Source organism: Trypanosoma cruzi, genomic scaffold (assembly GCF_000209065.1).
Source record: "Trypanosoma cruzi strain CL Brener 1047053516723 genomic scaffold, whole genome shotgun sequence".
In the NCBI taxonomy this organism is placed as follows: Eukaryota; Euglenozoa; class Kinetoplastea; order Trypanosomatida; family Trypanosomatidae; genus Trypanosoma; species Trypanosoma cruzi.
The window spans coordinates 266,242-286,737 of record NW_001849576.1 but is presented as its reverse complement, the minus strand read 5'-3'; the positions used below and the strand labels follow the sequence as shown (position 1 = coordinate 286,737).

The 20,496-nt window shown below is 53.4% G+C and overlaps 4 protein-coding genes and 3 pseudogenes across 4 annotated transcripts, besides 10 other annotated features; all 7 read right to left on the bottom strand.

Annotated features, from left to right (window-relative positions):
• Window positions 1–9,513: part of a sequence feature (areas not merged during assembly with more than two copies in the genome that could not be assigned to a particular haplotype) that runs on past the window's edge.
• Window positions 113–3,989: a mobile genetic element.
• On the bottom strand, window positions 4,141–4,560 carry Tc00.1047053508219.80 (uncharacterized protein; the record flags this gene model as incomplete). The annotated part of the gene is made up of 1 exon (XM_810815.1): window positions 4,141–4,560. The coding sequence occupies one exon, from the start codon at window positions 4,558–4,560 to the stop codon at window positions 4,141–4,143; it is 420 nt and encodes a 139-aa protein (XP_815908.1).
• Window positions 5,079–5,723, bottom strand: Tc00.1047053508219.70 (mucin-associated surface protein (MASP), putative; the record flags this gene model as incomplete). Its single annotated transcript, XM_810814.1, has 1 exon — window positions 5,079–5,723. The coding sequence occupies one exon, from the start codon at window positions 5,721–5,723 to the stop codon at window positions 5,079–5,081; it is 645 nt and encodes a 214-aa protein (XP_815907.1).
• Window positions 6,281–6,863, bottom strand: Tc00.1047053508219.60 (annotated as a pseudogene).
• Window positions 6,393–6,526: a microsatellite.
• Window positions 9,514–9,907: a sequence feature (areas merged during assembly that could not be assigned to a particular haplotype. This can correspond to areas where the two haplotypes were merged or to regions with more than two copies in the genome that were merged during assembly.).
• Window positions 9,908–11,251: a sequence feature (heterozygous, non-Esmeraldo-like haplotype).
• Window positions 10,462–11,322, bottom strand: Tc00.1047053508219.50 (mucin TcMUCII, putative; the record flags this gene model as incomplete). The annotated part of the gene is made up of 1 exon (XM_810813.1): window positions 10,462–11,322. The coding sequence occupies one exon, from the start codon at window positions 11,320–11,322 to the stop codon at window positions 10,462–10,464; it is 861 nt and encodes a 286-aa protein (XP_815906.1).
• Window positions 11,252–12,081: a sequence feature (areas merged during assembly that could not be assigned to a particular haplotype. This can correspond to areas where the two haplotypes were merged or to regions with more than two copies in the genome that were merged during assembly.).
• Window positions 12,082–18,797: a sequence feature (areas not merged during assembly with more than two copies in the genome that could not be assigned to a particular haplotype).
• Window positions 13,488–14,594, bottom strand: Tc00.1047053508219.30 (annotated as a pseudogene).
• Window positions 15,038–15,058: a sequence feature (AT_rich).
• Tc00.1047053508219.20 (trans-sialidase, putative) lies at window positions 15,912–18,578 on the bottom strand (the record flags this gene model as incomplete). The annotated part of the gene is made up of 1 exon (XM_810812.1): window positions 15,912–18,578. One exon carries the CDS (start codon window positions 18,576–18,578, stop codon window positions 15,912–15,914), a length of 2,667 nt encoding a protein of 888 aa, XP_815905.1.
• Window positions 18,798–19,733: a sequence feature (haploid, Esmeraldo-like haplotype).
• Window positions 19,734–20,496: a sequence feature (areas not merged during assembly with more than two copies in the genome that could not be assigned to a particular haplotype).
• Tc00.1047053508219.10 lies at window positions 19,837–20,496 on the bottom strand (annotated as a pseudogene; the record flags this gene model as incomplete).

The following is a 20,496-nucleotide window of genomic DNA, read 5'->3' as shown; positions in this document are numbered from 1 at the left end:
AAAAGGTTGGATCTGCTGCGCGACTGGAGTTGCCCCAACCTGACACCGTTCTTTTCCAGAAAACAAATACTCAAAGTGCCACAGCGGCAAAACTATATGGCCATAATGGCTTTCTTCAGACCGCACTGGGCGCGGTGGTGGCGTTGCTGTTCCGGTGCGCCACTCTCTGCCGTGCGAGCGCCTGACGCTCCCTGGCACAGACCTCCTGGAGACCATTGCTGTCCGTGCAACTCCACAGGGCTGTCCCAGCATCTGCGTGGTGAATCTCTACAGCCCTCGCACAGCAATTGTTCAAGGCTCTTCGTTTATTAGCACCATTCGTCGCTCAGGCCCCGCAGCGATTATCGCGGGTGAACTGAATTTACGTCGTGAACTCTCGGACAGTCATATGCCCTCAACGACTGGAGGAGAGGATTTGTCCTCTACTCTAATTGACATGGATTTTGGGCTGGCAAATGGCCCGGCGCAGGCAACACGGATCACACATCGTAATGTCTCGTCCCCTGACGTGACTGCGTATCGCGTACTACGCATCACCCACTGGACATTCGCCCCCTACATGGATTCGGACCACTGCTTAATATCTTACTCGGTAGGGATGGATGATGGCATTCCGCGAATAGCCAACACGCTGCCTTGACGGAAGAAAGCCACTTTTGCCCTGCGTAAAGCGGACTGCCTGCTTTCACCTCGTTGTGTGAAACACTCCTTGCCGCCGCGTCCACATGGTTGGACATTCGCAGTGGTGTCTTACGAGCAGCTGAGCGCCACATCCCGCGCGGCAGCCGCGACAGCCCAAAACAATATGGAAAAACGAAATGGAACAAGCCGAGTCCGCCGTAGAAGCAGCACACAAAGCACACACATCGCCTCGCCAGAGACATCCTGCTTCGAGCCGAATACATCCAAAAATATGGAGAAACGAAATCAAGCCTTACGTCGTGGCTTCACTATGCTTCTGGAAGCCTGCGCGAAAAGACTTGGGGCCTCACCCAGCCCGAGGTGGCGATATCTTCATGGCGTGGCGGCGCCGTATCCTCATTCCCTGGAATCGGTTGTGCTCCGAACTGATCCTCGGACCGCGTCTGTGTCCTGCCTCGGCAACAGGCAAATCTGCTTGTTCGTCATTTTGTGCGGGTTTCACGTGCCACATTAAATTATACTGCTGCTGCTGCTCGTCGCGCTCCTTTGTTTCCTGGTGACTGGGAAATGGATCGGCCTCTCACGCCATATGAACTTGACGTGGCCATCCGCGACTCTTCGCTCGGCTCAGCCCCTGGCCACGACAACATGTTGAATGAATTCCTGCACCGTCTCGGGCCCGTTGCGTGCGGCACTCCTAGAACGATGATCCACAACTCCTTCGCAGATGGCAGTCTGCCTGGCTCCTGGAATACGGTGGACACCATTCCCATTCCCAAACCTGAGAAGGATCCATGCCGCCCAGAGAGTTACAGACCTATCACGCTACTCTCTGTTTTACTAAAGTTAACCGAAGGAATGATTCACCGCCGTCTATCAGCGTTACTGCCGCACCGCCCACGTCAATTCGGGTTCACACCTCCGCGTTCAACATCGGACGTGGTGACACTTGTTATTGGTAAAATTGCCCGTGGATTGAATGAGTCCAGTACTGTGGAGTATGAGCGCCCTGGAGGCGGCGCCCCACAAGCCACCCTCGTCACCATCGCTCGCTCGTAGTATTGATTGATTTTCCAACTGCGTTCGACACCACTGACCATGGGAATTTATTCTGCATGCTTGACAGACTCCGGCGCCTTGGCCCCAAACCAAAAGTCGGCTGCATAACTACATGCGGGGCCGCCATGTTAGGGTATGCACTCGCGAACAGCACTCCCGGAAACAACTCGCCTCAGCTGGAGCACCACAAGGCGGCGTCCTGCTACCCCAACTCTCTCTCCGCCATGTGTGTGATGTGCTGCGCCGCATGGAGAACATCTATTCTGCCTCCGCTTTCATGTACACTGACGAACACACACTTGTTGCCTCAGGTGCGGACATCCATGCATGTGCTGCGGCAATGCCACCCGCCCTGTCACCTATAACGACATGGGCTGTCGAGCACAACCTAAAAATCAACGTTGATAAGAGTGAATCTGCTCTATTCTACATCTCTTCACACACACACGGTCTGACGAGGACATGGTCGATCTCCTTCCTGGCAATGGGAGACTACGCATTCAGTCATGCCCAGTGCGCTTGCTGGGCAACACGTTCGATCGTCTTCCTAATTTTGATTACGCACGCTTCCACCGATGCAAAGCAGACCATGCCACGCCGTTACCAATTACGGCCGGTTGCACAGGCTGGTGCTTCCCATCACAATACGCAATCCTTTTCGATTGGATACGGTCATGGTGTGTAACTGTATTCTGGCAAAGCAATTGTCCCATGCCTTGTCCCCACCTGCCTCCATAATATGGAAGTACTGTACCGCAACAGTTGTAAAACACACCTTGGCATTTGCGCACCAACGGAAGATACATCTGTCTAATTGGAAGCCAATCCTCTTCGGCTCCGGAAGATACTCTGGCTCCGCCACACCAATCAACACGAACGCCATGCACGTTTCCATAATCACGGGGATTTGAGTTCCCTTATCTACTCGGAACCTGTGCCGCTGTCCATGCAGAGGAAAGCGGCGACATCAATCCCACTTCCGAGAGATGCCGTTATTAATGGATTACAATCCTTCTGTAACATTATTGGGATACCACACAACCACAATCACGCTCCTCCTATTACCCAACATCGAATTATTCCCTGGGACGCCGTGGGCCGCAATAACGTGAGATCTTATCAGCCATGCTTTGCCAACGACGCCTCTGACGATGTCAGGCGCACGGCTTTTGATTCCCTTTACTCCTCTCTAGGAGATTATGATTTTGAATTATGGACAGACGGTTCCTCATCCCTCGCTGAACTCGCATCTGGATCCGCTGCGCTATTATATGACTCCACCACGACAAATGATCTCCCTGTGGAGGTACATCGTGCAGCAGCTGGCAGCCTCGCATGCTCATATAGAGCAGAGTGCCTTGCCACTGAAAATGGCTTTAGACATCTCATACCTCCTCGTCTGGGAACATCCCAATCGTCCACACAAACCCCGGTGTCAACCGACTCCCTGTCGGCAACTGAGGCACCCCGCGTTGCCCCACTGGCCGTGCGTGAATGCGTTGCTGAAGGGATTTGGGCTATGCTGCTTTCCTTGGTGAAGCGAGTTCACCCCGCACACTTCATATTTCCGCCATCGCGCTGCGGCGCCCCACGCACTGAGGCCGCTGACGAAGAAGCCACGATTGCACGATCCCTCCAGTAATGAGGCATCCCCATCTGGCACGTGAAATTCCACACCACCGTCAAGAGGTTGTACTGGAAGGAAGTCGAGGAGGAAAGGAAGGAGTACACCGCACGCCAGGCGCTCGTCGGTGTGGCAAGGACCATTCCTGGTGTGCAGGCAGACATCGGGCATCGAATCACGACTTTGTGCGCGGGTGCGATGCGACTCCTGCCCACTCCTCGGCAGACAGGCACGCGCCCTGCAGATCACAGGCAACTCCATTATGTCGGTGGTGCCGTCCCTACCTCTCACTGAAGAGGCAGGACCACCCCGACCTCCTCCGGAACCTCCACCTGGCGTGTCCGCGGCACCTCCTCGTAGAACGACGAGCAGCGGATCAACGTCGCCCTGCCCAAGCTGCAGCAGCGTCTTCTCGTCCGTCCACAACATGAAGGCACACGCCCGACGCACTAACTCTGGCACTCCAATCGTTGCAGAAGGCCTCACATGTGGATTCTGCGACAGCTCCACGGTCTCCTCAACAAGTGCCTCACGCGCAGGTCACTACCGAAAATGTCAGGCGTATCAACGAGCAAAAAACGGACAACGCACCTCTGCAGGCTCCAATGACAGCCGTGGCCCTTCAGTCACTCCTCTGCTGCAACCACCACCAACCGCTGAGCCCCGACAATCCACGGGAGGCCCTGCCGCACACGCTGTGGGAATGCCCCCGTCCTCGACAACTGAGCATCCGACTATTTGGAACACCCTCTCGCACGACAGCACCATTCAAAAAGGAAAAACCGGCCACATCGCCACGGACAGTCCGCAGGCCATTAACGAACAGTGGCTGCAAAGTATAACGAAACAAATACTTCCCTTTTCTCATCATAGAAAAACGTCACCTTCACACTCGCAGCTGCCAACAATGAATTCATTGCGCAATACCGCTCTGAGCTGCAATACTTCCTGGTACCATCCAGGTCCCTTGTCGACACATTGATACGGGTGGGCGCCCATCCATTCCTCCCAATGACGGTACATGTCTGCGACGCACCCTCATATCCAAAAGACACGTCCCTCACCACAGCCGGGATCGACTTCGCCCTGTCCGCACGCATCGCCTTGTCAGAGGAGTAGGAGTACGTCAGGCTGGCAGCAAAGCACCCGCCAGCACAACACATCACAAACATCATCACAACCAGAAGCACCAACAGCACTGCAGACCGTGAAGTGACATGGATCAACTGTCGCATGCTGTACGTAACAGAAAATACTTCATGGCTTGACAAGAGTAAGAAACACTGGCAATATCTCAAAGGAAAAAAGAAAAAATACAAAAAGAGAATTTAGACTTATGCACTCAAAGCAAACTGCCAATCAAAAAGAATTGTAACTGGTGTACTCAACCACAACACAAATAAAACAAAAAGCCAAAGCGTGGGACGACCAGCGCACACACTCTCATTGCTCCCGTAAAGCAAAACACACACACACAGGGAGAGAGAGAGAGGTCGACCACTCAATGCAATGGAAACAAAACAGAAACAGTTACGGTGCTCCGCCCATGCAGCCAGGCAGGACGGCAGCGGTGCGTGTCGTGCAAAAGAGAGCACCAACGGGCCTGCATGGGTGTGCATGCATATATACAATGGGCACATTATTGTGTGCCTCGTGGGGTGAGGTGAGGGCGAGAGTCCATGCAAGGGGACACACACAGAGAGAGAAGGACGAGTGTGTGTGCGGGCGGTGCACGGCTCTCTCTCCCTCACTCTCACGCGGCCACCACCGCAGCAGCAGCCGCACACGCAACAAGAAGAAGCAAAAGAGGGGAAATGGTGTGGGAGACCGCGGTGCTGACCTCACTGTCGGTACTCCTCGTGATACTTTCCACAGCGGCGGTTTCGACTGCTTTTTGCTTCGTATTGCCGTGCTCCTTGTCATCTTCTTTTCCTTCTCCTCTCCCTGCAACATCGGATTCCGGTGCATTCTTCGGCGTCCCCTCATCACTGGTGGCATTGCTGACAGCTGAATGTGATGGTGGCCCTTGCGGTGTTGGGGGCTCGACGGGCTCCTCTGGAATGGTAGCGTAATACGTACAAATAAACTCAACGTCACGGTCATGAGTTACACCCGACGTTTTATTATAAAAAGCGTCACAAACCTCCTTCATCACTTTGTGCATGCAGATCCTCTCAGCTGTCACATTCAACTTCCCTCCTGTCGTGCTTTCATTCGCGCATTCTCCCTGCGTCAGAACATACCAATTCAAGATCAAATTCTCCTCATCCGTTCTGTTACTGGCAACAACACCGGCAGCAGCTTCCACCACCTTGTCCGCAAAACCACCGCCGGCACCGCACCACAGCACGCAGAGGGCGCACACCAGCAGCACACGACCAGTCATCATCATCGCCATCACTCCTGTCACCTGCGTGTAGCCTTCAGCACAAACTAACGCCCCGTCAACGCAGAGCGGAGGCAAAAGGAGAGACACGACCGCTACACCACGCACAGCCACCGCACAGTCACAAATGGCAGCAGCGGCAGCGCACACTCACCATGAGGCAGTTGAAAGTAGTGAAAGGGCAAAAACACACACCGCCCCGCAGCAAGTAAATAGAAAACACGCAAAACAATTAGAAACAAAACACAGGTAAACAAACAGCAATGAAGTTAAAAATGTAAAAACACACAAATAACAAGGGGCTGCACAGTATGGATCCAGTGCGCATGCACCAGCACCCATAAATGCGATTCCACGCAAACAGTCGTGTGCGTGCAATGCATATGAGTGTGTCTGGGATGCGTGCCAAGTGACGGTTACAGGGAGCAACACGGAGCAAACAGCAGGGCAGCAGAAGCAGGTGACGCAAAAACAATCATTAGTTTCTCTTATTAAGTACATCAGACCACAGTGGAGGCACACAAATCCCCGTGGCTGAGTGCTGGCACGCACAGCCCGCATACAATTCTTCAGCCCAGAGTGGTGTACGCCAGCGCGGATGCGGCGAGCAGCAGCGGGGCACACACCCACGCAGAGCTGCTGAGGCTGCCGTCGACTTCACGAAGACGTGACGGTGCGCGGGTGGTCGTCGTAGTTGGCGCAGTGGTTGTAGTAGGTGCCATTGTTGTAGTTGTGGTCGTTGTGGTTAGTGCCTTTGTTGTGGAAGTCGTCGTGGTTGTACTTGGTGCATTTGTCGTAGTCGTGGTCTTCGTTGTTTCCACAGGAACCTCCAATTTTGGGTTTTTTGCGGATTGATCCAAAGCGCCTGTTTTCCCTGGCTCATCGGACGTACCATTACTGTTGGAGACCACATCGGTGGAGGGATCTTGTATGTCTTGTGTACCGTTCTCATTTTCATCCGCCAATTCTTTGGGCGTCAGTGATGGGTTCACATGTTTCATTTTGCTTACCTTTTGTCTTACTAACACCCTCTTGTAGACTCAAGTCCGTACTGCGGTCACCTCCTTCCACGACAACCGCTGTCATGCACACGGACGGGCAGCAGCACAGGGCGAGCACCAACAGGGCGCACAGCAGACGGCACGTCATCATCGTGAGTGTGGTCGTTCAGTGGTGTGGAGCTGATCTGCACAGTGAGGGACATGGAGAGCAACAGGGGAGACGAGAGGTGCGGCAGACACACACAGAGGGCACACCACATGAGGAGAGGGCAGCAGCCAGGCATGCACCGTACGCCGCACACCACGCACGACACACACTCCAATCCACGGCAGCACGCACACACACAGCCCTGCCGCAACAACAACACACAGATGGAAGAGGTAGAAGCAAACAGGAGCGGCACACAAGACTCCACCGCATGCACATACGGCGAGAGCGGTCCGTCGTGTCGGCACCCCTCACGGAGGGTACGCACACACAAGAGGAGGTGCAGCGCACACAGCAACACAAAAGCAAAGTAACAATAAAAAAGGAATGATCCCCGCATACCACGTGGGTTGTTGGTCCACGGGAAGTGCAGCCAACATTCATCACAAAAACAATTCATTTTTCTTCGACCCTCGTTCATATTCAGCGCACACCACTTCATGCAGGCCTGGAAACCACTGCAGCAGCAGCAGCAGCACACGCAAAAATAAGCGCAAGGAATGGAATAATGCAAGCAGCCCTTTATTTGTGCTTCGGTTTGGATGCTGGCAGATGTCTGCATGCGTTCCTTTTGTTTTTTCGGAGGGCAAACTTTCATGCCTGGGTCGTGTGTTGGGGATTTCTGCAGGGTGCACAATTATTATTTTTCTTTCCTCTTGTGAATGCTTCTTGTGTTGTTGCAGCCAAGAATTCGGTTTGTGTTGTTCCTGCCTTTCGCTGGTAAAGTGCTGCAATAGATGTTTGTTTTTCCTTTCGTTGCTGTGGCACCTGATTCCTCACCGTTTATTGCGGTGGAAATGAAAATATGTGAGTGGACTCCCACACACCAGAACGCACCTTCGCTCCTATTTATTGTTGCATGGAAGGGCATGTGTGTTTGGTGGTGCCTCGTCCATATATTTTGTGGGCGTACATTCCCCTGCAGGCTGAGGGCGGGACGACGCTCCGTCGCGGTGCACTTCCCTCGCATGCCGCCCACCGTGATTCATCATGCATCACCCACTCACACATTCCGTGGTGCCACACCGCTGATATTATTGCAGCCGCTGTGATTCCGCGTAATTCACGAATTTGATTGTGCCACAATACATCCGCTCGTGTGGCCGCCGCATCCAAACAGCGGTGCCCAACACCGTGAGCGGCAGTCCACATCCCTGCATGTCCCAACGCTGTGGTGTTCGACTGTCAGCCAGGCGCCAGACAACAAGAGAGTGTTGTGCTGGCAGTACAACACACGGAGCTGCAGCGAATGACTCGGGCGGAGACGCATCTATTCGTCGCAATGCAGTGAAAAGGAGTCGGGCAAAATAATGCCGGCTGCATTCACGACACCACATCGACAGCCAAAGCATGCGACGTGATGTGTGTTTCACTGGTGCTTTGAAATGCCTGCAGACGACGTCACTAGTGGAGGCATGCCACCCATGATCAGCGGACAGACAATAATCGGCATGGGAGGCCACAAAAGGCAGCAACGACGCCAGCAGCAGGAGCAGCTCTCTCTCTGTTGCCTCCGAGAAGTAAATATTCCACCAGCCACAGCTCACTGTGCCATAGTGACACTCCATGCACGTCGTGGCTGCGCCAACACATCCTGTTCCCTGCTGCGCCTCAAAAGATGCCCCACTCCGTCCACTAAGTGCATCGGTGTGGGCCGTGCCTGGGCTGTTCGTGAGGACCACAACGATGTGAGGGTCACCGAGTCGCAGCATTTTTGTTGTGACGTTGTTGCATGGCACCTGCACACACACACACGCAGCGCCTGCATCCCTCCCTTTTGTGTCCGCCCTCTGCCGGAGCGGCCACGCACACGGGCAGCAGCAAAATCAATTCACCCTCGACGATCCAAAATCAGCACCGACATCCCTTGCGACGCAAAGATCTCAGTTGCCAGCACGGGCCTCCTGTCGCTCTGCCATCGACGCCGAAACACGGCACAGTGCACGCACTTATTTTCCTCGTGTGCGGTCAGCCGTTTGCTTCACACATTCTTCGATGGGCTGAAGCCCACAAAAGCACGCCACAAAAGGCCATTGTGATCGCACACGCTCTTGCGATGGGCGTCGGTGTGTGCATGGATCCGCTGCTCACACGTGCTCGCAGGCAGCCTGCAGCCGGTGCCCTCGTGCCAGTTCATCGGCTCCAGCACGGAAAAGAGAAAACGGCCTATTCCCGATGCACTTATTCCCACCAGCAGCACCAACACGCTGGTCGCCAGCCGTCATTCCTCAGCACATCCAGGAATGCTGAAGAGTGACGTGGAGCTGTCAGCCAGCAATGCCACAATCCCGCACACATGTCGGCTCCACCAGAGAAGACACACAAACCACAAACAACACCCTCCACATGTCATCCGAACATCATTCCGACACACCGCGACACGCCAAACAGAAGTGTTCGTCACTCCAACGCACCTCCCCACACAATCACATAGTCCATGCGCCACGCACGGCAGCAGCTCACACCCGTCAAACAAATGTTCCTCGGACCAGTGTTATGCACGTGCTGCGGTGAGAAGTAAACAAAAGAGACGAGCGGCCAAACCCCAAAAGAGTGTCACGACTGGCCGCATTTCAACGGAACGCAGCCACCCAAATGAATTCAGTCCTAATGCCCTCAACCTCCCACCTTCCCCACAAAAGATGCAAAAGATTGAAAACAAACGCACCGTCCAATAGATTCTTTGTGCAAACCAAAAGAAGCCGCAGTGCTTTATGCTGTCCTCACAGTCCGTTGATGACGCCTGGATGCGGATGGTCACCCATCGGTTCTTACAAACGACGCCGCACACCCGCAACGCATCCTGCGCTCTGAGACACGCGTCCCTCACCATCACCAGAGACGCCCACGCACCGTCGGTACGCAACAAATCGTCAAGGAACGAAGGATGCGTCACGCTGAGAGCAAGGCACCCGCCGACAAATCACATCGCAGAGATCATCAACAGAGGAAGCAGCGCTGGAGGCCGTGGGGTTAACGTGGATCAAATGACGCACGGCGTATGTTAAGGAAAATAACTTGGTGGCGTAACAAGGATACAAGAGACTGACACTCACTCAATAAGAAAGGAAAAAAAACAAGAATAAAAAAAGACAATTTAAGAGTCCACAGTCAAAGCAAGTCACCAATCAAAAAAAAAAAAAAGGTAATGAGTGCACACAACCACAACACAAGTAAAATAATGAAAAAAAACAAAAAAGAAGCGTGGGACGACAAGCGCACACACACTCTCATTGCTCCCGTAAAGCAAAACACACACACACAGGGAGAGAGAGAGAGATCGCCCACTCAATGCAATAAAAACAAAACAGAAACAGTTACGGTGCTCCGTCCATGCAGCCAGGCAGGACGGCAGCGGTGCGTGTCGTGCAAAAGAGAGCACCAACGGGCCTGCATGGGTGTGCATGCATATATACAATGGGCACATTGTGTGTGCCTCGTGGGGTGAGGTGAGGGCGAGAGTCCATGCAAGGGGACACACACACAGAGAGAGAAGGAAGAGTGTGTGTGCGGGCGGTGCACGGCTCTCTCTCCCTCACCCTCACGCGGCCACCACAGCAGCAGCCGCACACGCAACAAGAAGAAGCAAAAGAGGGGAGGTGGTGTGGGAGACCTCGGTGCAGCCGTCACTGTCGCCAGGTGTCACCGTATCATTTGTTTTGGCGTCGGCGGGTGCTTTTTCTGTTTGTGTTGCTGCATCACCGGCTGTAGAAGCAAGGTTTGTATAACCAGTTTCGGAGTTCTCATGTGTTCCTTCGGATTTAAGCACTTGAGCATTACTATTATCCGCGTCCTCATTTCTCTGGGCATCGGCACTGCCACTTGCGGGGATGGGTGATGCTGTTGTTCGCGCTGGACTGTCTTGCTCTGCCACATCATTCCCTGAAGGCTGTTCCACCGCTTTGGACTCCGTTTCGTTTTCTGACGGCAATTTTTCATTCTTTTCTTCCTTTGAGTTCTGTGCGACGTTTGTTGCTGTACGGCTTCCTTCTCCTGCTGAAAAACTCGGTGCTGTTGATTTTTCTTCTGATGTTGCTGCTGCTAATCGTTCTGGTGATGGCACTGCCGGTGATTGTGCTAATATTGGCGTTGTTTGTTTTATGGGTGGCTTGCTGGCGGCAGACGACGACCTGGAAGGAATTCCCGTCTCGACAGTATTCTGCACGTTCTCTTTTCCGGTTGTAACCTCCTCTGTGTCTGGACTACCTTCTGTGCCCTGTTCAGTGGAGGACTGCTCTCCTGCTTTTGTTTGTGTTATTGTGGGTGCCTGTGATTTAGTGTTCGTCGTCGTGTTCTTCGAAGGTTCATGAACAGCCTCCTGAGTGTCTGCGGCGCACACGGACGGGCAGCAGCACAGGGCGAGCACCAGCAGGGCGCACAGCAGACGGCACGTCGTCATCATCGTGAGTGTGGTCGTTCAGTGATGTGGAGCTGATCTGCACAGTGAGGGACATGGAGAGCAACAGGGGAGACGAGAGGTGCGGCAGACACACACAGAGGGCACACCACATGAGGAGAGGGCAGCAGCCAGGCATGCACCGTACGCCGCACACCACGCACGACACACACTCCAATCCACGGAAGCAGGCACACAAACACACAAGCCTGCACTCAGTAATACTTGTATTGTACAATTGTTGTGGTCAGTGCATGCGGTCACACACAAAACGAGTGAGAAAAGAGGAGACCACTACGGCTAGACATCAGACTGTAGACTACCAAAAGAACGAAAAGGCAAGAGGGCCGCGCCGCGTCGGCAGTCGGTGCGTCACTTGCCTGCAGACCAGGCGTCGTGCGCGATTGTTGTCGCTCATCGTGACACATTCGCCCTCGTAGCCCCAGAGGGTGGAACAGCCAACGCCAACCCAAACACAGCTGTCAACACGCCATTGCCACAATCGTGAAGAGCCGGCTGGCACCACACACGGCAAGAAGGACACACCAAGACACGCCATGCACCAAAGGGGCGCATCAAGCCCGCAAACAGTGCGCACCGCTCCAACACCGCAGGGCCCTCCCGCACGCACGCACCATCCTACTCCTTCCTTATGTTCGGCTCATTGCCGCCACATCCGACACCCGCACCTCACAATACCAGAGGGAAACACAAAACAGCTGAAGCAGCAACAACAAAAAAACTGCCACCTTGTTGCGCTGACGCCACTGCACGAAAGGGTGCGCCGACGACGGGAGTCCATCGCGCAGGAGACGGAGAAGAGCCCAGCGAGACACCCAAGAGCCACACGTTGGCAGTCTTGTCGGGGCTGCCCCAACGCAACCACAACAAATAGTGCCGCAACCACGGAGCCATGCACCCTGACCCACAGCGTGTTTTCACAATCAGGACAGCAGGGACAGAGGGAATTAAGACACACTACCCACAGTGCAGCAGAGCACCCGAAATACACACAACCAATCAAAAACGGATGCAAAAAGCCGGGAAGGCAAAAAAATAAAAAGGGTGCATGCAGATTGAAAGCCGAAGCACAGAAATTATTTGAGGTCCACATTCTCGCAATGACGCACACACAAAAAGAAGCAAAGTCACAAAACCAAGCAAAAACGTAAAAGATAAAGCCGCATGCACCTATTACGGAGGCAGAGGCAGTCGTCCCTGTCCTTCAGAGAAACAGCTGCTGGCACGATCCCGCCTCCATTGGAGCACATCTCCTTTACTTTTTGCTCATGATTAGAGTGCGGTGGTTTCCCCTCGTCCCAATCGCATCAAAAAACGCGTGAATACATGTGGTGCTGGGAAATGTCTTTTCTCTCCATGTTACTTCGTTCACACACAGTTTTCACGGAAGTTAAATCCTCTAAACAAACAAAAACACCTTTTCCCAGAATAACAAACAATGCAATAAAAGACCGGTCATTTTGCCCATCACCCGCAAGCAATGAAGGACATGGGGAATGCAGTGAGTGTATTATATTATTATTGCCACAGTTTGCACATCTTGAGTGCGGGGTCAATGTGCAAAGTAAATACTGTCGCCCTGCCGCAGTTTGATTGCGCCCAGCCGCCGCGGCTGCTCAAAGAGGCACCACCACTACCGCCGCAGCGACCACAACACGAAGCACAAAGGGAATGAGGCCAGCGGTAGCAGCAGCCACACCGCCATCACTGTCGGCCTGCTGTACCAACGCATCGGGTATCGCCTAGAAATCGTTGCTGTTGACGGACGGAATCGGAGTGGCAGGCACGGAGGCACTGGAAATCACCGCTGGGCAATCCGCCCGCGGGTCGACCTCCGCTCGTGCAACGTCCTCGCCGGGTGATGGCGCAAAAAAAAAAGCGTCGGGGCCGGAGGCTCTGTTGGCTCCCTCGCTCCCACTGCCAGGTCTCCTCCCTCGCCGCTGAGTGTTGTCCTCACTTTCGGTCCGCACCCCCGGATCACCCCTCGGACCGGCATGAAGGCCACCACCAGCGACACCCGCAGCCGAAGCACCGGGAGGCTCGTTCTCAATGGAGGCACCAGACGACACAGGAGACAACTGTGGACGAGTATCCTCCGGAGAAGGCGACCCTGAAGCAACCGCAGACTCTTCTGCTTCCTTCTCTTGCTCGTCATCCTGTCCACCCACCGACGCACTCGGAATGACAAGACTGCTGCCGTTCGCGGCAATGGTGCACACCTCGCCGTACGTGGGGCACTTGATCTTCCCATCTTTCTGAAAATATTTCAACGCCACTGGGATGTCAGTGTCCTCAGGGCAAGGCTGGAAAACACTGCTGCCGAGGTGCCTCTCCTTCACTGTGCCCTCCTCACACTACACCTGCGCGCACATTCCCTTGACGCTTTTATGGCCATCACCGTCCGTCGTCTCCAGTAATTCCGCGTCCAGGCACCACGAGCCGCCGCCAGTCAGCGACCCACGGAGATAATCCACATTTTCGTCCGAGCACGTCCTGTACGTTTTCCCAGACGAGATTCCGTGAAATTCCAAAGAAACAACAGGGCAGACGTCCTTATCCACCAGACTCTCCTTGTCCTCAACGATGCTTGCGGTGCACGTACCAACGTGACAGCGGCCGGAGGTGCAGCGGAGCGTCTCTGTGTCGATAGCATCGCAAAACATGTGAGGATACTTGGCGGCAAGATTATCGGTTGTATTGCACTTGTTGACCAGGAAGTCGCAGCCACTGCAGTGGCCCCAGCTCATCGGCTCCGCCATCCTCCAATTCACGCGGTAGTATCCCATATCCGCAAACACCGCCATCGTCAGAGCCGTGTAGTAGCCGGCACCGACTGCGGGGGGCATCAGCTCGTCCCGCGCGTGGCGTCCCTTCCAGTGAGGGATTTCTTTTTCCCAAGAGCCATCTCCGTCCTCCAGCACCATGCCCTCGAGAGAGTCACAACCAAAGTGCGCTTTCGTCTTCCCCTGAACGTGCTTCCCCGCCACCATCCTGCGGTGCGTCCCACGCAAACTTCTCTCTCGCTTCTTCACCAGGCTCTTTTCTCTCATGCTCTCCTGGCTGAACCCAAGTGCATGCGCAATTTCGTGTGCGGCAACGCGAACGCTCCACGCCGTGTCAGTCATGTACTTCGGATCAAAGTTCATGGCGCCAATGTAGGGGCGAAAATAACTCAGTGTGTTGCACGTGGCCGCCCACACAGCGCACACGGAGCGAGCACACACCACACCAGCCACACGGAGCAAGCGAACACTCATCCATCCACGATGCGGCAACAAAATTTCCAGCCATCACGCCCTCAATGGGACACGGAGCCCAACTCAACGCAGTCACACGCGGTGCTCCACACCCGCAGGAAAGGAGACTCGGGCTGCGCACTCCCTTCCTTCGCTCTTATCCTCATGGCCACGGAAGAAGACAACAGCCGCCACACGCAACCGCCAGCATGCACTGCAAATGAAGCATTCAAATCCACTGCAATGTGCATCTTGTGTGTGCCTGCAGAAACACAAAGCAAAGAATTAGAAAAAAGAGAGAAGAGCACAAACTAAAATGTACAGCGGAAGTGCATGGCGGAAACAACAAGAAGAAGACCGCTCAAACTCACAACTGCACCGCAGCCCAATCAGCGGCAATTCACACAAGATTTATTTAAAACAAAAAAAGCTTTCCCCTTCATCTTATACAAACCCCATCACACAAAATAATTATAAATAAAAAAGAAATCGTCCATTACTGTTCCACACAAAATTAAAAAGCAGCCGGCTGCCGTGTGGCCACACCAAACTGTCTGCATATATTTTGCCCACAAAAAAAAATTAAAAGATATTTAAATGTCTTTCAACCGTCCGACCCTCTGTGTGTCCGTACATCGTTTATATTTCACGGGGCCATCTGCGTGTTGCTGCTCCCCTCAGCCCTCCCATCGGCGCGTGAGTGCGGCCCGCAGAGCACAGTCACTCGTGTGTGTGGGGACTGAGAGAAGCACGCAGACATGACGGCGGTCGCGTCACTCCATCGGGAGAGTGAGCGCAGCAAAAGAAAAATCTTAAAAACACGGCGGCAGGGTGTGGCTGTGTGTGTGGCGCTGCGGGTGTCTGCCCGCCCTGGCCGCAAAGAAAACAAAACAAGAGGGAAAGAAATGTGTGCTCTGCCCCACAGGCCCTCGTCGCACGCCCACACGTCACGGCTCCCTCAGCGCGCCGTTCGTCGCGGCCTCTCCTCATGCGTGCAGCAGGCGAGGCGCACAGGGCCGTCGTCATGAGCGTGTCGGTGGGTGTGCGAGTGGAGCAGTTGGGCGGAAACACACGGCACCCCTCACAGGAAGAGTGCAGCAACAAACAATTAAAGAGGGAAGAGTAGAAAAGAAAAAACGTCCACAGTGATTGCCCCCAAAAGCAAAAAGAGGGATGAGGGATGAGAAAAAAAAAGGATTTTAAAACAAGAAAAGAAGCAAACATTAAAATAAATTTAAGATACACAAAGAAAGTAAAAGTATCAAAAATATTCGTTCCCGGAGAAGTAATTCTCTGCTGGGAAGATCGCAGGTATTCCACGCGGCAGCCAGTCACTCCTCACAGAGCCGCAAACCCCCACAGTCCCAACAGAAGCAGCGATGGCAGCAGTCCGCTCCCACACATGGTGCCGGCATCGCTGTTATTCCCCTGCGACAAATTACCGAGGCTGCTGTTGAGTGCTGTAGCATTTACCTCCCCGTTATGTGAATGTATTCCCTCCTCTCCCTGCGCATCCGTTCTTCCCGCCGTCTCCGCATCCTCAGCAGAGCTCACGCTCACCTCAGGAGTTTGGGGTGATCCAATTCCCTGCATCGTATCTCCACTCCCTGTCGCCACCGTTTGAGCAACATCAGACGAGGGAGTCGTAGTAACGGAAGCTGCACTAGATACACCGCCAGCACCACCAATATTCTCTTTCAACGTTTCCTCTTCCAACGGCAGTTGCCTGGCAGAATTGGACAAGGACACGGCTCCCTGCACAGGTGATCCACTTGTTGCTGATGATTGAGCATCCACCACCGATGTCTTCGGGCCTTCCGACTTCGAAATAGTAACTTTATTTTTGGCAAGCTCTGCAATCTCTTGGGAAGTCAACGGGCGGTTGTACAGCAATACGTTCGACACCGTCACAGGCACGCCTTCTCGGCCTCCTGTGTTCTCTGCGCTGCCTCCATCCCCTCCAATGAGGAAGTGTGAGATCCCTTTCGAATCCGTATTTTCCAAGTTACATTTTTCATCCCCACCCACAGGCTGACCATCGACGTACGCAGAGCTCTGGTTGCCGTTCCGTAGCAAAACTACCATGTGTTCTGATGTATTTGTCTCCCAATCGCTGCTGTACTTCTTGTTCTCTCTGCCACCGCACAGTAATATCCATTTATTTTCGTTGTTGTTGTTGTACGACAGTCCCAGGATTACTGTATTGTCACTGTCATTCATCGTCGCACCCATCAATGGAATAGAACCCTCCTTCGGCACATCGTGGATGGACACCGTCGCCACAAGAGTGAAGTTGTGGTTCGCAAAGTGGTACAGCTGATTATCCCCTTGCCTGCCAACGGGCCACTCCGCCCACGCACCACGTCCTTTAAATGTCACGCCATTATCCTTTTCCTCCGCCCCATCTTTATAATTTACTGTGGCGTTCACCCCGAGGTACTCGTCCCTCCATGTGCCATTAGAGAAATTGCCGGACAAAAAGCCAACCAGACCAGCCGTGATCTTACCAGTATTGCAGGCATTTTCAGTTGAGGTATCCTCCTCAGAAGGACATAGCTCGGAGACACGTTCGTCCACTTCCTTCCAGGTCGCCAGCACCTCCTTCACCCGCTTCAACTGCGCAGTCAGACGCACAGAGACCATACCGAGTGATGATTCCTCTTCGCCCTTCTTCTTCTCGTACAGTGCAATCAACTCATCATTATTTCCTTGATATCCGCTTTTGTACAGCAGGGAGCTGGCGGTAACGTCATCATCGTTCCCGGACACCGGCCCAATGTCAACAATGTGCGTATTGTCCGTCAGCCAAAGATGGAGTACGCCCTTTGGATTGTCTTCTTTGTTGGAATACACCGGCAGAGTAACAAGCATCACATTTCTCTTATCATCTTCAACACCGCCGCCAATATTCGCTGTGATGAACCCGCTCCTAACGATTTCAACCTTTTCACCCTTTTTGTTGCCCCACACGCGCGAGAGTGTCCCGAGTGCCTCCGTCCACGAATTCCCCTTGTCACCGATCTCGTACACCCTGCGGCGGCCATCACACGCAGTCATCATCATGAGTTTTTCTTTCCACTCCACGACGGAGGGATCACTGCAGCCATCGGCAGACATCCCCTTCGACAGCGTCCAACTCTTGGCATCCAAGGAGTATATGACCAGCGAAACGGTCTTTCCACCCTCTTCGGTGTCGGCCTTCTCCTTCTTTTTGGTGGCCTCCACTGGGAACACAAGCGTACCTTCGTTCAACTTGACACCCGATCCACCGCCGCCAATCAGCCGTGACAAGGATTCGTGTTGGTCGCCTAGAGTGCACGGTACACCGTCAGTTTCCTTCCAGTGGATTCGGTTGTTGTCGGCTTCACCACCGACCTCACCCTTCACAAGCAATATTCCCGATTTGGTGTTCTCAGTCCCAGCCTGACAGTTAGCGGCATCTTCATGGCTGTGTTTTCCAACAATCATGTAAATATTATTTCCCTTCACAACTGTTGTTGGTCGGCTCACATCTACTTTCTTCTTCTCCATGGAAATGTCTTCTTCCAGAACCTGTGTATACTTGGCATCCTTCAGCACTTCCTCCGGTCCTTTACCCTTTTCCATCGAGAGTAGTTGGGATGCAATGCCAGTAAAAACACTCTTTGGATCCTCCTTGCACTGCGCCTCGGCAACGGCAAACACCTTACCATTCACCTCAACAAGACTTGGACCACGAAGCGAACTCACAGTTTCATCACCTGTTGTATCTCTCCAACCAAAAGGTGACTTCGGTACAGGTTCCCTAGCTATCGTTGGCTCCACCTCCGCAATTTTCGCAGCTCCAGTGCCGCAGCACATCACCACGACAAATAGGAGCAGCACCGCGGAAGTAAACACACGCCGGGACATGTTGGGCCTCTGCGGCTCACTCTCTCCTCCTTCCCTCCTCCTTCCGCTGGATCCGGTCACGCGGCGACGGTTGTGTGTGCGGGGTGCCTTCACTGCAACAACACGTGAGAGCATATAAATATGTGTGTGGGCGGTGTGTGCTGTTGTTGTTCCTTTCAGAGCCTTCGAATTTCACAGTAGCGTTAAGTGCCTGTTTGCTTTCTTCGTAAAAGAGTGTGAAAGAAATGAATAAAAACAGACTAATGAAAAAAGGGTGAAAGAATAAGCACCGCCACCTACAGTGAGTGGCACCATCACCCCGCCACAGTCACTCCCCACAACAACAACTCACGCACACAGACACACGGAACGACAAGGAAAAACAGTGCACCGGGAACACACAGCGACTGCCACCACCAGCAGCAGGAGCCACGGCGGGTGTGTCGTTATCCACGCGTCAGCACACACCGAGCAACGCCCACACACGATAACAACCAGCGAGATGCAAGAGAACACAGCCGTCCTTTGAAAAGCCCACGCGCTAATTCCAGTCATTTTATTATTGTCTCCTCCAGCGCTCCCACTTCTCCGTCCGTGCACAGCCGGGGTATCCCCATCGGCCAATCCGCAGCGTCAAAGAACAGTCGGCACGTGCAGTAGCTGGGCGGGAAGCAATCCGTACTTGTACCATGCACTCCCAATATCACCCAATCAACTGCACGCCAGCAACGCGTCAAAAAGAAATAATCTCGCTCTCCCGTCCTCCCTCCTCGCAAGGGACTTCGCAGCCAGAATCTTCTGCGTGCATCCGTTCTCAGCAATCATTCCGCTCTACAGAGTATGCATAATGGTGTGTGTGTGTGTATTTGTCAATGCATATACTTGCAGAGCAGCTGTGCGCCACAAGAGAGTCTGAAGAAAGCAACGGCAGAGAGAGAAGCAGATAGCACACACGTAAATTACTCATATCATCACGCACACACACACACACGCAGCCGCGGAATGGGTGCACTCAACCACAAAATCAAAAAGGAAAACAAAACAAAAAGCCGAAGCGTGGGACGACCAGCGCACACACACTCTCATTACTCCCGTAAAGCAAAACACACACACAGAGGGAGAGAGAGAGAGGTCGCCCACTCAATGCAATGGAAAAAAAACAGAAACAGTTACGGTGCTCCGTCCATGCAGCCAGGCAGGACGGCAGCGGTGCGTGTCGTGCAAAAGAGAGCACCAATGGGCCTGCATGGGTGTGCATGCATATATACAATGGGCACATTGTGTGTGCCTCGTGGGGTGAGGTGAGGGCGAGAGTCCATGCAAGGGGACACACACACAGAGAGAGAAGAACGAGTGTGTGTGCGGGCGGTGCACGGCTCTCTCTCCCTCACTCTCACGCGGCCACCACCACCGCCGCAGCCGCACACGCAACAACAAGAAGCAAAAGAGGGGAGGTGGTGTGGGAGACCGCGGTGCTGTCGTCACTGTCGCCAGGCGTCGTTGTAACATTTATTCTGGCAGTGGCGGCTGTTTCTGCTGTTTGTGGCGCTGTCTCACTGAGTGGTGGAACAACGTTGGTGTTGCCAGTGTCAAGGCTGTCGTGTTGTTCTTCATGGCTTTGAGCATCATCCTCATCTGCCTTATTCTGGACATGATGACCGCTGTCGCTTGTAGAGGTAGATGAGGTTTTTGGCTCAACTGGACTGCCGGTTGCTGCATTCTTCGTCGAATCCTCTGTGGTTGTGTCATGACTGTGCTGCCCTTGTGTAGCATCCCCTGAAGGCTGTTCCGTTGCTTTTGATTCCATTTTGGGTCCTGACGGCGTGTTTTCTTTTGTTACTTTGTTGACTTTCTGAAAGTTTTCTTGATCTGCTGTTTGGCCTCCCGATGGTATTGGTGGTGGCAATGGTAGTAGGGATGGTCCCTCATTATTTTTATCCTCTTGTGCCTGTGTTGGTGCTTTATTTTTTTCTTTTTTTCCTTTTTCCAATTCTTCTTCCTCATTATCATAATACCATCATCAACCTCTTCATCTAGCGATGGGAAGTTCTGT